The sequence below is a fragment of the Lepus europaeus genome, chromosome 22, assembly GCF_033115175.1.
Source record: "Lepus europaeus isolate LE1 chromosome 22, mLepTim1.pri, whole genome shotgun sequence".
NCBI classification, from domain to species: domain Eukaryota; kingdom Metazoa; phylum Chordata; class Mammalia; order Lagomorpha; family Leporidae; genus Lepus; species Lepus europaeus.
This window is the reverse complement of record NC_084848.1, coordinates 21,094,714-21,112,705: the sequence shown is the minus strand read 5'-3', so window position 1 is coordinate 21,112,705 and position 17,992 is coordinate 21,094,714. Positions and strand designations below refer to the sequence as shown.

Genomic DNA, 17,992 nt, shown 5'->3' with positions numbered 1-17,992 from the left:
TGAGATGATCTGTCAGTTGTTTGTTTCCTAAACATATTCTTCATGCAATCTTTGCTTTCTTCCTTCAGCATAGAACTGAAGAACATGAGGGTCCAGATTAAAAGACTCGATGGATGGATAAAATAAGACCCACAATGAGGCATAACATCACAAACTCACTGTGATTAAAAAGAAGATACCAAAAGTTCCTGTGGCCAGAGGTGGGAAGGATACGGCATAGTACAGAGTATGTAGGGGTGGAGTGGGGTGGGGGGAGATCACTTCAAAGGAACGGGACTCAACATATATACATATGATTTTTAACAGACACTTTGGATTCTGGAGAATAAATGCCTAAAGATTTCAAAAGGAAAATCATTTTCCAGTTGGAATTTTATAGCCAGCCAAAGTATCTTGTAAGTGGAAGAAATCTATTTTCAGAAATACAAAGAATAAAAACATTTACCTCTCATTCTCTGATGTGCTTCCACAAAAGAAAAGAAAATAAGAGGAAGGCACAGGATCTGGAAAGCATGGGCATCGGGAGGAAGGCAAAGGAAAATCTCACCATGGTGGCATACAATAGCTACTGGTTGGGTGGACCCTTTTAATCTGGTTGCTCCTTGTCTTTTGCTGTGTTTTCTTTGTTCTCTCATTCTAAGACTCTCATTAATCACGTGTTGTGTCTCTTGAATTGATTTTCTAAAAATGTTATCTTTTCTCTCCTATGTTTCTATGCTTTTTTTTTTTCTACTTTCTTTGTGGCTTTCTTCAACTGTTTTCTTCCTTTCTAGTTTTCTTTTGTCTTGTTGGTCATAATATTTCAAAACTCATCCAATGTTCCTCTTACATGTTATCTTGCACTTATCACAGTGGACAGAATATTTTGTCTCTCTGAGGGCACATCTTCTGTTCCCTCTATTGTCCATTGCCATGGGTTCTATTTTCCTTTTCCATGGCCCTAACATCTCTTTTGTAATTGTTGCCAAAAAACATAAATTTAAATTTTTATGGGGTGCTGTGCAATATTTCAATACATGTATATAATACAAACTAATCGAATTAGGCAGTTAGCATTTCCATTTCCTTATCTTTTCTTTACACTTAGTACCTAGAGGCTTGTGTCTTCTAGTTATTCACAAAGGATGCAATACATGATTGTGAACTAACATCTCTTCTTTTTAATTTAGGGGCTTTAAAGAGAGACTCAATAGAAATTACATGATAATTTCTACAACTAAGCTGAAATAGTTATGGGAAAATAGGAAAGTACTCAAGGTGATCCTAATTTCTCCCTCTGCTAATATAGCACATTATTAAAAACACAGAGAATATATAAGATTCATCAGAAAAGCAAATAAGAATACATATGATTTCTAGAAATGAGTTTAATGTGATCACTCAAAATAATGGTTAAGGAGCTATCATTAGGGACTATCAGAAAACTTGTCAATAGGAATAACAGCACAACATAAGGCTAAGAATTAATAAATTCATTAAATGACTTATCAATAAATTAAGTTTTATTTTTAAGCTAAAGTTGTCAGATTTAATAACATAAACTGTAATGAATGCCTGACTCAACATATGTTCTCAGTGACACTTTTCCATTATTACTGTTTAATTTTACTGTTTGTGAACCAGTATGTTAATATAGAAACCTATAGCGGCCTGTGAGGATCGTATCTTACAGAAATGACCACTTCTGGTCACAGCTAGAATGGAAAGTGGAATGCAATATCTTTTACTGCATATCATAATATTACATGAAATCCCAAAAATCTTTATGTTTTATTCTTACTAACTTCCAACCACTTTTTCTGGGGATTATTAAGCAAGCCAAATTGGCAACAGAACAATGACCTCTGTGCTCACATCACGGTGCTATCTTTAGCCTCCCTGCCATCTTAATGGATGGTATCCTCTGATGTTTGATACTGCTTAGTACGTATCCTCTTACTCCATGTTTAATTTTATTAAACAAACTTGGAAAAACTTTCCATTGCTTAATATGGAAGATACCAAATTTGGCCTATATATCAGATTCTGAAGTGTCATAACCAACTTAAGATGTGAATCATGCTGACGAGTGGCTGACTGATGAGGATAGCAGAGGGTGTACACAGATACACAATCACTGGGCAAAGTGGCTAGGACAGGAAAGAAACGCTTAGCTTCTGGAATAAAATAATCATGATATAATGGAAACCAATCATTTATCAGAAACTGATAAATATTTATTCAATGAATCTATGAATACAAATCAGAGTTGTCACCTTTGAATTTGACCTACTTTCCTGGGGCTTATTATGGCATTTCATTTTATAGGAATCTAGCAATTTTAAATGACAGAATTATCAAATTTAATGCACAAAACTCCAGAGCCTTAGTAAACTGAAGCAAAAAATTATTATCTGAAGAATACATTATATAACACTTGAATTCCAATAGCTCGGCTAAAAGTTAACTTTTAAGAAAAAAACTCATTTACTCATTCAGTTAATTTTAATTGAATACTAGTTACACATTTACTATGTGCCAAATGCTTTGTAGAGTGCTGAAAAACAGTCGTGAACAAGACAGGCACTGCCCCTATCCTGACTGAGTTCACACTTTAGTGGAGGGAAGAATCAGTTTACAAGAAGTCACCCAGCTAACAAATAACTCTATAAGTATTACTTTGATGAAGGAAAACTCCCAACACACTGAGAGTATACATAATAGAAACCACATTTAGAACTGTACGTTCTGATGCCTTGTTTTTTTTTTTTTTTTTTTTTTTTTTTTTAGGATGCAACCAATAAGTTGACACTGTAATACATGTACAATAAGGAAGGGAAGAGGCGGAACTGTGGGAAATGGCATCCTAGGCCAACAGACTCAGGCCTCACTGCTGTTAATGATAACATTTTGTCCATATGTACAGCGTCCTCAAAGTGAAATAGAGCAGGTAACAGTAGTAGAATTCTTACCTGTTATACAAGATTTTACATTTCTGAACAAGAATGTGCCAAGATCTTTTAATTGGACTATTACCATAAAAGAACATGTTTTACCCACTCATTTAGTGTTATTAGCAAATCTCCAGATAAAAATTTTCTTAAGAATTAAGAAAAACTTAATTTTTTAAAAATATTTAAAAAAAGGGGATTCCATAGATTTTCAGTAAACTGTGTAATACAAATATGAAGCATTTCTAAAAGTTCATAGAAAAATGGAATTAAAAAGTTTATACTGGACAAATATTTCTTAATTCCATACATAGTTTTTTCATAATATGCATATTTTCAGGAACTTTTTAAAACTCATCATGTGCATGGATTTCATATTTTTTGCTCCAAAACAAACCTATTTTTTTAATGCAGTTTTCCATGAACTTACTGAAATATCCTCAAAGAATTATGGGAATTATTTATGTGATTCATAATGAAATTTTTCTCGAACCTTTAACATGAATTTTACTATCATGTACTGGCATTAAACTTTAATTTTTCCATGAGTTGCATTTTTTAAATCCAATTTAAAAACTGTTAGAGGACTTATTACTTACAGTTCAAGTGTGAAAATCGTGGACTAGACAGGAAGCGACTGTGATCTCTCCAGGAGGATGAGAGATCTAAGCCATAAGTGTGGGGACCTTCAGTAAAGCTTCTGTCACCCTAAGAAGGAAAGTTGGGAGTCCAGTTGAATAAATACAAAATGTAAGGACCAAGATTCATTCAAATGTATTGATATTTAAATTGAACCTCAATATATAAAAGATGCTATACAGGTACAATTTAATAGAATTATAATCCTTATAAAAATTGAAATATATTACATGCTAAAAGAAATATGAAAAATAGAAAGGAATCACACATATTCTTTCTGGCCTTTTCCCTCCTATGAATAGGATTTATAAATGGCTATAACACTTTGTGTCCTCCATTATTTACATTTGTAGTCATTACATTATCCTAACCTTTAGCTAAGGGTTACTCACAGACTATCTAACAGATACACTATGCTTCACTCGGCCATTATTTTACTTGGCCTCTAGGCGGTTTCCAGAGTTTTACTCCTATAAATAACACTCCAAGAAATACCTTTAAATACATAACCTTTTCCATATTTAGTACTATTCCTTATGACAAATTCTTAGGTGGAAATTCTTGAGTCAATAAAAATGTTTTAAAATACATTTAGCTAGACTTCTTTCCATAAGGATTAGCCCTCTTACTCATTCAGCAAATATTTATGTATTATAAACAAAAATGAACACAGAGAAGGAGCCTCTCCTTTATATGAATGCATCCTTTCCCCCACATATTAGCTGAAAATGAGAAATAACCTCAATTAATTTGATTAAATACTTTAAAAATAGATATTTTTCTTTGAAAAACAGCAAAACTGTAATTTTTCTCATGAATGTTTTCTAATTATTTATTATATGGGTTGAGCATCCCTAATTCAAAAATCTGCAGTGTTACAAAATCCGAAACTGATGGTGACCTGGTAGATGGGAATCTCAACTCCTAAACTCTGTACAAAAATTCCAAAATCTGAAAAACTCAGACATTTGAAACACTTCTGGTCCCAAACATTTCAGATAAGGGATACTCAGCCTATACTACTATTGTTTTTTCTTTCTTTCACTTATTCATTGTTCAATAATGACTTCTTTGGTAGCTACTATGTACTGGGAAAAGAACAAATATGACATTGGAGTATAAGGTCAGTAAACTTTCAGGATTGCATCAGAGAAAAATATTTCAAAAAACATACAAAATATTTCATTATTAAAAACAATGATCAGTACTGTGTAACAACAAGAAATAACTTTAAGAAGCAAATATTTAGATTTGGAATTCAGAGATTACTTTTCTAGGATGTAATATTTAGGGTGATATTTAAAAGCTGAGTATGAATCAATGAATTAGCCAGGTAAAAACTTAACAGGTTGGGGAGGTGGAAAGCAGAAGGCAAGGGAAGGGAAGTCATTGAATGGTGTTCCACACTCACATGTGTGCCAGGCTAAGTGTCCAGTGTGTTAGTAAAACTGAAACAAGGCCCCCTGGCTTAGGCATATTAAGCCAGGGGACAGTGGTTACAGCAGAGTAGAGGTGACTAGAGGCCATGTTTAGGACACAGAATTCTTTTTTCCCTTTAGCAGAACTAGAACACAGTCATGGATTTTAAGCTCTGGTTTTTATTTTTCAAAGGCTACCTGGTCTCTGTGTAGCACAGGCTGGAGGAGCACAAATGTTGAAGTGGAACACTAGTTAAAAGACTTGACTGAGGATGACTGTGGACTCTAGGGAGACAGAGGGACCAAGGACACCACCACAGTTTCTATACCAAACAACTGTGGATTCAGTGACCCACAACAATTCCTTAAAACATGGCCCTCGGCCGGCACCGTGGCTTAACAGGCTAATCCTCTGTCTTGCGGTGCCGGCACACCGGGTTCTAGTCCTGGTTAGGGCGCCGGATTCTATCCCGGTTGCCCCTCTTCCAGGCCAGCTCTCTGCTGTGGCACAGGAAGGCAGTGGAGGATGGCCCAAGTCCTTGGGCCCTGCACCCGCATGGGAGACCAGGAGAAGCACCTGGCTCCTGGCTTCGGATCAGCGCGATGAGCAGCCGCAGCGGCCATTGGAGGGTGAACCAATGGCAAAAAAGGAAGACCTTTCTCTCTCTCCGTCTCTCTCTCATTATCCACTCTGCCTGTTCAAAAAAAAAACAACAACAACAACAAAAAAAAACCAACAAAAAAAACATGGCCCTCATAGGAGGCCGGTGCTGTGGCACACTGGGTTATGCTGCTGCCTGCAATGCTGCCATCCCATATGGGCAGGGCGCCAGTTCATGTCTTGCCTGCTCCACTTCTTACCCAGCTTTCTGCTAATGTGCCTTCCGCGGCTTAGCAGAAGATAGCCCAAGTCCTTGGGCCCCTGCACCCATATGAGAGATCCAGATGAAGATCCTGGCTTCAGCCTGGCACAGTCTCCACGGATGCAGCCATTTAGGGAGTACATCAGAGGAAGGAAGATCTCTCCCTCTCCCTGTCTCTCTGTCTCTGTAACCCTGCCTTTGAATAAATAAAAATCTTTAAAAAAACAAAAACATGGTCCTCACATATAGTAAGGCCTCCTGTAACATGACAATCTGATGAACTAGTTGTCATGCTCTATGCCAACTATCAACTTTATGTTTCATTTATCATCACATACATTATTTGTAAGTGCAAAAGAAAAGCCAAAAAAGGAAAAGATTATATATATCTATAAAAGGCTCAATTATTCTGAGCTAAAGCTCTAGACATAAACCTCAGATGGTGCAAGATCACTAGCCTTCAAGCATCACAGGGAGTTTAGGACTATTTATTAAGTTGAAGATCTTAGGTTTTTAACTAAGTGATTTTTTAAATTCTCACTAATTATGGAGATTTCACTAATAATGGGAAGTCATTCACTGTAGGACCTATGGAAAGGTTGTGTCCCAAGTGTACCAGAATCACTACTTTAGAATGAGCTTACATAGGGCAATGAGAGGCCAGTGAGCTGCTTAGGGTTGTAGTTCAGATGTGACATACTAAAGGCCTAGACAGAATTGAAAGACATACATGGAAAGGAGGACTAGGATCTCAATCAATGCTAGAAAACTCCACTGAACCATGGTTTCAGTATAAAGTACAAAAGAGAAAAGCAGAAATGAATGGTTTCCCAGCATAAAAATTATGGGGTAGTAAGAGAAAGAGAAGAGGAGAAGCAAACACACATTTTGCCCACTGACACCTGAATGGAGAGACATTTGAAGAGGTCTGGACATCTGTCAGGAACAGACAGAACAATGATGGATAGCAGGAAGCCAAATATTGGACCATTAGCCAGTGCCTCCCAGGCACATGAAAAGAAACTGGATGGGAAGTGTGGGGGCCACCTGATAAGGGTGCAGGCATCTCAAGTGATAGATTAACCAGCTGCACCACCAAGTTAGCCCCCATATTATTCCTTAATTATACATTTTGAGGTTATTCGGAGCTATATCCCTTTTTTCTTCCTAATAATGTCATTTATATATTTCCTCTTTTTTCTTAATCAATCTGGCTAGAAGTTTTAAAATTTTATTAATTTTTTCAAAGAACCCAATTTTTGTTTAATTTACCTATTTGATTTTATTTCATTGATTTCTGCTCTTTTTTCTTTCCTTTTTCTGACATACTTTGGGTTTAATTTGTGCTTTGGTTTCTAGTTTCTTACAGTAGAAACTTACACACTGATTCACTTCTTTTGTAATATACATACTTAATTTTGTGAATTTTCCTTCAAGTACTTTTAAGTTTATCCCACCAATTTTGATAAATTGCATTTTTCTTTTCATATGCTAATATATTTTAAGTTTTCTATATGATTTCTTCCTTCACAAATCCATGGATTGATTATTTAGAAGTATGTTGCTTAATTTGCAGATAAATGGGAGTTTTTCAAATACCTTTCTGTTACTGATTTCTAGTTTCAATGTATTTTAGGTAGTCAACATATTTTGTTTAATTTCAAACATCTTAATTTGTTTTCTCACTCAGAATATAGTCTATCCTATAGAATGTTTGATGGATAGCTGAAAAATGCATGGAGTTAACTGTTGTGACGAAGGGCATTCTGAAAGTGTCTGATCTAGTTGGAAGATAGTGCTATTCAAGTCTTCCATATCTTTACTGATTTTCTGCCTAGTGTTTTGTCAGTTACTGAGAGAGAAATATTGAGGACTCCAAGTACAATTATGGCTTTGCTAATCTATATTCACAGTTTACATATTTATCTTAAGAGTTCTGTCAGTTTTTGCTTCATATATGCATTTAGGACTGATAACCTTTTCCCTTCATACTTTTTGGTTCATTCATCATTCAATCACATTTTGTTTTTCACTATGTAAAATGAGAAGGTTTAATTCTAACGCATCTTTTAATTCTAACATTTTAAAAGTCTTCAAAGGAGCTAGCATTTTGGTACAGTAGGTTACTAGTGTCCCATATTGGAGTGAGGATCAAGTCCTGGCTGCTCTGCTTCTGATCCAGCTCCAGGCTTAACATGCCTGAAAAGGCAGGGGAAGACGGCCCACCCTTGTTGCATACATAGGAGACCCTGCTGGAGTTCCTGGCTCCAGACTTCGGCCTGGCCTAGCCCAGGCCAGGCCTTTGGAGCCACTTTGGGGAGTGAACCAGTGGATGGAAGATTGATCCCTTTCTCTCTCTGTCGCTCTGCCTTTCAAGTAAATAAATCTAAAAAAAAAATTATTCAAAATACTGCCCAAATCATTTATATTACCTTGAAATAGAACTAGTCAAATTAGTCCTAAAATAAAAATATTTAATCCCTTTGAACAATCAACCTACTAGAATGTAAAGAAAATATTTCCATTTCCAATTCTACATTGATATTTAATTTTTAAAATTTACCATAAAATTAATGTCTTTTTCTAATTCCTACCTATCTTTGATGCAAATAGATAGGTATTAAAAAGAAAGTATTTATTAAATAAGAAGATTCTTTGCTATTTTAATAATCTCAGCTTTTCCTTTTTGCCAATTCTTATTTCTTTAGCACAAGGCCTTATTTTTAGTGCTGTCTTAAGTCTCAACAAGGTACTTAGCCAGAATTCTCTGCAAAAATTCCATTGGATAAAGGGATTTGCATTTTGTAATATTTTCCCTGGGCTTCTTCCACTTGTCTTTCATAACCCACATTGTTACTGATTCCTTAAAAGCTATTCCAACCTAAGTTTCTTTGCTAAACTGCTATCTAATGATTAATATTTCATGATACTCATCAAGTATTTTTCTCTAAGGAATATTATCAGTTCAAAGTTTATATGACAAATGAAACACTTAATTTTTTAAACTTTAATTTATCCAACTTTTCCCCTGGAGAGAAGGAAAAAATGTGTATGTGTTTCTGAACCTGTATCAGAAATGTTTTCCTGAATTTGTCTCTAGCCTAACAATGCACTGTCTTTCTGTTTCTACTCCATTATGAATTCCCAGTACTACTTTAGTGCTTGAGAAAGCTTAACTTCTTCCCTAGTAAACACTATTCCTGTTTGATAATCCAATCTGGGAAAACAGTTCATTATAAGTCTGCCTTCCAGATCTCAATCTGAGTGGCTGCTATTTTAGACTTTCAACAACAAAACAATCCAGTTGGGAAATGGGCTGGGGTAACTGACATCCCTTATTGTTGCTGGTTCAAGTCCTGGTTGCTCCATTTCCAATGCAGCTCCCTGCTAATGTGATTGGGAAACCTGCAGAGGATGGCCCAAGTCCTTGGGCTCCTGCACCCACATTGAGAACCAGAATAAGCTCCTGGCTCCTAGCTTCAGATCAGCTCAGCTCCAGCCATTGCGGCTATTTGGGGATTAAACCAGCAGATGGACCTCTCTCTGTCTCTCTTTCTCTCTGTCTCTAACTCACTCTTTTTTTTTTTTTTAAACTTTTATTTAATAAATATGAATTTCCAAAGTACAACTTTTGGATTACAGCAGCTTTCCCCACCCCCATAATCTCCCTCCCCTCTACAACTATCCCATCTCCTGTTCCCTCTCCCATCCCATTCTTCATCAAGATTCATTTTCAATTATCTTTATATACAGAAGATCAACTCAGTATATACTAAGTAAAGATTTCAACAGACTGCACCCACACAGACACACAAAGTAAAGAGTACTGTTTGAGTAGTAGTTTTACTGTTAATTTGCATAATACAACACATTAAGGACAGAGGTCCTATATGGGGAGTAGTTGCACAGTGACTCCCATTGTTGACTTAACAATTGACACTATTGTTTATGGCGTTAGTAATCACCCGAGGCTCTTGTCATGAGCTGAGAAGGCTATGGAAGCCTCTTGAGTTCACAAACTCCAATCTTATTCTAACTCACTCTTTAATTATTTCAAATAAATAAAATAAATCTTAAAAAAATCTGACAATTTCCACATATTAATAAAAAAGAAAAGAAAAAGAAATAGGCTAAGGATATGAATAGGCATTTTTCAAAGGATAAAATACAAACAGCTAACAGACACATGAAAAGTTGTTCAGGATCACTATCCATCAGAGAAATTCAAATAAAATTCACAGTAAGGTTTTTTTCCTCACCCCAGTTAGAATGGCTATCATCTAAAAATCAAAAAACAACAAATGCTGGTGACGATGTGGAGAAAAAGATACCCTAACACACTGTCGATGGGAATGTAAACTTGTACAACCATTAGAAAGGACAATGTGGAAATTTCTCAGAAATTTGAAAATAGATCTACTGTAGGATCCAGCCTGTCACTACTGGGAATTTACCCAAAGGAAATGAAATCAGCATATGAAAGAATTATCTGTATTTCCATTTTTATAGCAGCTCAATTCGCAATAGCTAAGATGTGGAAACAACCCAGATGTCCATCAACTGATGACTGGATAAAGAAAATTTGGTATACATACTGGATGGAACACTAACAAGCCAAAACAAAGAATGAAATCTTGTCTTTTGTAATAACATGGATGCAACTGGAGACCTTGTACTTAGTGAAATAAGCTATTCCCCAAAAGACAAATATCATGTTTTCTATGATTTATGGTAACTTTATATAGAGTTCAAGAAAATGTATGTATATGCGTGAAACTGACATCCTGATATGTGATTATGCTTGTAGCCCTCGTCTATACCCTTGAGGAACAGTGGTGTTTCTACTTACTACTTGTTGAATTCTTTATTTAGTGGGGGATTAAGTTTGTGATTATAAAGTAAATGAAGTATGTCATTGTAAAAGTTAAAAGAGAAATAATGAAGGCAGGGAGGTGTAGAAGGCAGGGAGGGAAGGAGGGAGAGTGAAAAGTATCATTATGTTCTTAAAACTGTATAATGAAATATATGAAATCTATTCCAAATAAACAGGAAAAAAAGAAAAGAGAAATTTGACACACATAATGTCTGCCCTTATATGTAACACCATTGGATAAAAATGCATTTCACAAACTTCAGCCACTATCTGTAGTTATACTACTATTTTTTCAGCTTTATGTAAAAATTAACCTTGCAGGGAGCCAAGCTGGCAGATGTGTAAGAATATTTGGCAGGGCCAGTGCTGTGGCATGGCAGGTAAAGCCACCACCTGTGGTGCCAGCACCCCATATGGATGCTAGTTGGAGTCCAGGCTGCTCCACTACTGATCCAGTTCCCTGCTAATAAGTAAACCAGTGAATGGAAGGTATCTCTCTCTGTGTCTCTCCCTCTCTCTGTAACTCTCTGAAACACATAAATAAATCTTTAAAAAAAAAAAAAACATATATCTGGTGACTACCTTCACGCTAACTATGTCATCCTTAAGTGAGATATATAAGCCAGCTGAGAGACTACAGTATGTCATCCTGTTATAATTTAAGAAAAGTTACATTTGAAAAAGGAAGAAGGAAAGAGTTGCTTGTCATCCCTCCCCTCAAGGAACATGGCATGGAGGGACTCTCTCATGGGAGACAGAGGGTGAATTGAATTTCCAGCGCCAGGCTCACTGCAAAAAACTTCCCTAGCGCTGAGTCCACTGGCCTTTGCCTCCAGGCTCTTACCCATGGAGGTGACTATTTGGAGATTCCACTGCCAGGTAGTCTCTGCCACCCCTCTTCCAATCACTGTCAGAAAGCCAAACTCCAGCCTTGCAGAGGGACCTGGAGAGGAAGCTTAGGACCCAGCCTTTTGGTTCAAACCCCAAAGGCCTCCACCACCTTGCTGTGCTCACACACCGAGTCTCCAACAAGCATCAGAAACTTCCAGGGAACCATGACCTCATCTAAAGAGCAAAATAAGGTGCCAGAAACCAGACATCTAGGAATTGAAATTTCCATACGCTTGGATGAAGATTTCAAAATAGCTCTTTTACAGAAATAACAAAATTCAAGAGAAAACAGAGAAACAGAGATGGAAATAAATAAAATCCAGCAGACTCCTCAACTGAGAAATACAGTAAGTGAAATTAAAATGACAATGGAAAGCATCAATAGCAGAATACATCAAAAAGAGTGTAACAAGAGTGTAACAAGCCTCAAAGACAGGCTATTTGAAAATTTAAAATTGGAGGAGAAAAAGAAAAAAGAATTAAGACAAAGGAAGAAAGCTAATAGGAAATATGTTATAGTATGAAAAGAACAACTCTTCAAGTAATGGATATTTTTTTTAAAGATTATTTATTTAAAAAGGATGAGTCATAGAGAGACAGAGGCAGAGAGAGAGAGAGAAAGATACCTTCCATCTGCTGGTTCACTCCCCAAATGAGCAGAGCTGGGCCAATCCAAAGCTAGACGCCAGGAGCTTCCTCTGGGTCTCCCACGCATGTCCAAGCTGAACCAGTGCCCACATGGAATGCTGGCACCACAGGCAGCGGCTTCACCCACCAGGCCACAGTACCAGCCCTAGTAACTGAGATTAAGAGGGACTTGAGGGCCGGCGCTAATTCTCCACCTGCGGTGCCAGCACCCCAGGTTCTAGTACCGGCCGGGGCGCCGGATTCTGTCCTGGTCGCTCCTCTTCCAGTCCAGCTCTCTGCTGTGGCCCGGGAGTGCAGTGGAGGATGGCCCAAATCCTTGGGCCCTGCACCCACATGGGAGACCAGGAGAAGCACCTGGCTCCTGGCTTTGGATCAGCGCGGTGCGCCGGCCGTAGCGGCCACTGGGGGATGAACCAACAGAAAAAGGAAGACCTTTCTCTCTGTCTCTCTCACTGTCCACTCTGCCTGTCCAAAAAAAAAAATAGGGACTTGAGGATGGATGTTAAAGATGTAGAAAGCGTATTCAAAGAGATAGTGACAGAAAATTTCACACACCTAGACAATGAGATGACTACCCCTGTACAGAAGAGTCAATGTCACCACTCAGACTCAACCAGACCATGTCTACCCCTACGTATATAATAGTCAAAATCTCTAAGGTTAAAAATGGAGAGAGAATTCTCAAAGACCCAAGAGAAAATAAGCAAACCACACATGAAGGGGTCCAATCTGCCAGAATGCAGACTTCTCAACAGAAACCCAACAGGCTAAGAGGGAATGAAATAAGACTTTTACAGAAATGAAAGGGAAAAAATTGCAAGCCAAGGATACTGCACCTAGCAAAGCTATACTTCAGATATAAGGGAGACATAAAGACAATCCAAGAACATCCATCTCTCTCACTATCCACAAAAATCAGCTCAAAATGGATTCAAGACCTATGTGTGAGATCTGAAACATTGAGATTATTAGAAAACCTAGGGAAAATACATTAGGACATTGGCACAGGCAAGGATTTCTGGATAAGACAAAAATAAAATAAAATTTAAAAAGCAAAAGAATTAAAATTTTAAAAATAGAGAAATAGGATTTCAATAAACAAAAGTGTTTTTTCAAAGCAAAGGAAACAATCAACAGAGTGAGGAGTCATCCTACAGAATGGGATAAAATACTTGCAAGCTATGTATCTGAAAAGGGATTAATATCCAGAATATATAAGGAACTCAAACAACTAAAGAGCAAAATAATAAATCAAACAATTTTAAAATGGGAAGTAGATCTAAACAGACATTTCTAAAAAAGAAGCCATACAGATAGCCAACAGCTACATGAAAAAATGTTCAACATCACTAATCATCAGGAAAAGGCAAATCAAAACCACAATGAGCTATCATCTCATTCCAGTTAGATCTGCTATTATTAAAAAGAGAAAGATATAGATGTTAGTGAGGATGTAAAGAAAAGGGAATCTTTATATACTATGGATAGGAACATAAAATAGTATAGCCATTGAGGGAAAAAAGCAGGGAGTTTCCTCAAAAACTAAAAATAGGAGGACTACTGCGGGATCAACCTATCCCATTCCTGGATGTATATCCAAGGGAAATGAAAACAATTTTTCAAAGAGACATGTACACTGTCATGTTTACTGAAGCACTGTTCACAACAACCAAGAAATGTAAACAACCTGCCCATCAGCTGGCAAATGGATAATGAAAATGTCGTATGTGTACACAATGAAACACTACTAAGCCATAAAAATGGATGAAATCTTGTCAACTGCAACATGCTTGGACTGGAGGTCATTATGTTAAGTGAAGTAAGTCATGCACAAAAAGACAAATTATCCCATGATTTTACTCCTGTGTGGAGTCTAAAAACGAGCTGATTTCACCTAAACTTAAAATATAATGGTGCTCCCCACAGGCTGGAGACACATGTAGGGAAGGAGAGTTGAGGGAAGGTTGGTTGACAGGCACCAGGTTATGGTTAGATATGAGAAAGAAGCTCAGGGATTTTATTGCACAATAGGTGAAGATGGATAATGTTAATTTACTGTACATTGCTCTTACAACTATAATATATAACATTTTTAATGTTTTCACTACAAAGAAATGGTAAATGCTTGAAAGCATGAATATATTTATTCTGGATATTATACAGTTTATACATCTCATGAAACTTCACATAGCAACCTATAAATATGCATAATTTTTGTAATTTTTGAGACAAAAAATTAAAAAATTAACCCCACACTTTAAAATCTCTATATACAGGGCTATGGTTGTAGCAGAGTGGATTAACCTTCTGCTTGCCATGCCAGCATCCCATATCAGCAGGTTCAAGTCCTGTTTGCTATGCTTCCAACTCAGCCTTCTGTCAACGTGCCTGGGAAACCACTGTCTGACAACCCAAGTACTTGGATCCCTGCAACCTAAATGAGACTTGGATTGAGTTCCTAGCTCCTGGCGTTGACCTGACCTAACCCAGGCTGTTGGGAGCATTCAAGAAGTGAACTAGAGAATGGAATATCTCTCTATTGGTCTCTACTCTCTATATTTCAAGTAAATAAAAAAAAAATCTTCAAAATAAATAAATAAATCTCTATATAGCATGGGCTGAAAGGATAGCAAATTTGTTGGGATGACAGAAAGCTCAAAGCTGTATTTGCACAGCAGTTCACATATGATTTCATATCAAAGCACGGGGAAAGGTGGCTATCAATGATATAACTAGGGTCTTGTAGGGTTAAAGTGCCCTCACATTCTCCCATGGTTGCCATTACGGTTAACAAGCAATGTTTGTAAAATTACATGAATAATACACTACTTAGGATTTTATAATCATTAAAATGAAAATGTTTGCATATCACCTACAATCTTAAGTAGTACCATAGAGTGTTTTAGGTGCTACTGTTGTCAATTTAAGACAGAATTAACTGACTAGGGAGAAAAAGTTTCAGATGGTAATTGCCACGAGCTAGCTACAAGCAAATCACAGAGGGATTCAACGAGGGAGGAATGACTTCCAGGAGCAAATGTGTATTTTTATCACACATGTGCTCACACTGAACAAATATGACAAAGGGCTTTGGCAGTCTCTATCTTCATAAACTCTATTGAAAGCCATCATCAACACCTCCTCACCTACTTCATCTCATTCTGTAAAACATCTGCTTCTTTAAAAATAAGTTGCATACTAACTCTTTAAGTAGAAGCTAAAACTCATTTTTCTGTTGGGGGAAAGAGGGTGGGAAAAAAAAAAAAAACCTCTGTCTTCTGTGAGTTGAGTAAAAAAATTCCAATGATAATTAAAACCATATAGTTTGTATGAATAAAGGTAACCAACAGGGATTTCTTTGGACAAAACCACACTTCTCCATGAATTCAAATTAGCAATGCTTTGTTACTGGCTGACTTTTGGACATTCTGTTCTATTTGAAACAGCTGGGACAGAAGACTGTATGTCCTACAGAAACCCAATTAGGCTTGATGAGCGAGAGGCCATGAAATGCTTCTGTTGTCCACAGAGACAGTGAAAATGTGTTATATTCAGTTTTGAGTTGAACTCCAAATGCAAACTTTTAGATCAGGCATTGTCCAATTAATTTGGCTAGTTTTAGTACAATATTACATTATGCTCTCAGAATTGTGGGCACTGGTCCTATTCAAAATTTTGACACGTTTCTAGAAATCTGATCATTTTGTCCTGGTGACTGGTACAGGAATGAATAGCAGGAGAGCAGCTCTAGCCTTGGATTGAAAGAGAACCTGACTTGCCCACTTCCTGCTCACCCTTTCCTCCAGCAGCAGTGTGGTCATGCTAGATGTTTCACTGCTTTCTGACTACAGCAGCAACATGAGAGAAGCCAGTTGCCAACATGGTTCTGCTTTCCAAGTTATTTGTCTGTCAACAGTCCTACAGAGTTCTATAACTGAAACTTTATAAAGATCCCCTTCCAAACTGAGCTGTGGATAAGCCACTTCTGTGTACCTTGTCATCACAAACTTCCTTTCAAAAGGCCCTTGAGCATTTTTCTCTCCTCTGACCCTCCAATGTGGTTTACTAAGGCCACCTTTTTCACATTTATCCCTTTCTCCTTTGCACTACATTTGTGTGAAGGCTTGAAATTGCTAAGGGTTGCCAATGGGTTTCTATGGTTATGCCATTCTCCTGAACTCCTAGAACAGTGTCTCAAATATTAAATGGAAACCTAATAAATATTTGTCAAATGTTGCATTTAGAAAAAAACAGATATGAATATACTCCAATTAGGGCAAAAGCTCCAAAAATGCTAATTGTGTGAGTACCTTGGACCTAGAAAGTACAATAGCTGGCAATCAAAAAATATTAAATGAATGGGTAAGTACTATGACTTCCCAAAGAGCTTGCTCAGTATTTATCTGACTGGTTAATGAAGAGGAAATATCTCACGTAATGTATAAAAGAAGAAAAAAAATTGCTATTTTCTCCTCTTAGGGGATGGCAAATTTTTTTCTATGGTGGGCTACAGAGTGAACATCTTAGGCTTTGTGAGCCATATGGTTTCTGTTACAAACTTTTCAACTCTTCTTGGATGCAAAAAGAGCCATAGACAATGTATGAATAAATGAGTGTGGTTGCATTCCAATACAAGTTTATTACAGAAACATCTGCAGGCAAAATTTGGCCCATGGGCAGTTTGCTGACCTCTGCTCTAGCACACATGTGCAAGCATTATCTATTAGAACTAAGATGACCAGTAAGTAGTCCCTCCATAAAGACCATGTATTCTACATCCTCCACCTCAACCCCTATCGCTAGTTCCAACAGGTAGTGCATTGTTCTGCAAAATGGCGGCTGCACAGTATATGCTTGTTGAACTGAACTGCATCCTACACTGATTTCCTGGAACTGCAATTTTCAGTCAAACAATGAACTCAAGGCCTTGTAGTATGCATTATCCTTGAACTCTGTCTTAGCAAAATGTGAGGGAATCTAGTAGCTGCTGAAGTAATGACTTCTGGAACTGATATGGTAAGTGGGGTCCTTCTCTATAGCGAGAGTCCCTGTTTCTCTTATTTGAAGCATTTTCTTCAGGAAGTTTGTGATTAAACAGAGGTAGCTCTTTTGATTATGCTCAAAGTCAAGAAATGATTAACACAACTTTCTCACAATCTAAGCTCATGCTTCTTTAGAAACTGCCCCCTCTATTTCTTTTCATAAAACTCATTTTCATAAAAATGCTAATCAAATGACCATTGACGTCTACAGTGAGCAAAAATGTATTCTCATATTTTCTTTCCAGTGACTACAAAAAGTGCCATATTCTCATGAGTTTTGTGTTAGATAACTCCATTTTTGAGGCTAGGTATCTGATATATATATAGTGACAGTCTATACATTCATTGCTGAGATGGATCAATGTTTTTAAATGGTTAACAGCATTAATGTAGAGCTATGGCACAATAGAATCTGCTCTGGGGCCCTATTCTATTCTTACAATCCTGTTTGAAAATTTTCAAACTTATTTCTCATTTTGCCAAGTATTGGACTGTCTTATGAACCAGGCCTGATTTCCACTTCAGCTGCAAATGTAATTTTAAACAGAACTCCAATGAGATTACTTGCAGAACATGTTAAACATTCATAGCTTTGCCATATGCAGTTATGGAAATTGCATTGATTTATAGCAATTTGGGTGCCACTAGATAGTACTGATTCACCTGACACCAAATCTAACCATACTGG

At 37.0% G+C, this 17,992-nt stretch overlaps 1 protein-coding gene across 10 annotated transcripts in view; it reads right to left on the bottom strand.

Moving 5' to 3' along the window:
- The window catches only part of CEP128 (centrosomal protein 128), a 620,584-nt gene that overhangs the window by 152,699 nt on the left and 449,893 nt on the right, over positions 1-17,992 (bottom strand). For all 10 annotated transcript variants that reach the window (XR_009864818.1, XM_062181526.1, XM_062181524.1 and 7 more), the window contains one exon: positions 3,530-3,638. Coding sequence is in view for 9 of the 10 variants with exons in the window: in XM_062181526.1 (XP_062037510.1) it covers positions 3,530-3,638 (109 nt within the window). In the remaining variant the exon portion in view is untranslated. The remainder of the gene's footprint in view (positions 1-3,529; positions 3,639-17,992) is intronic.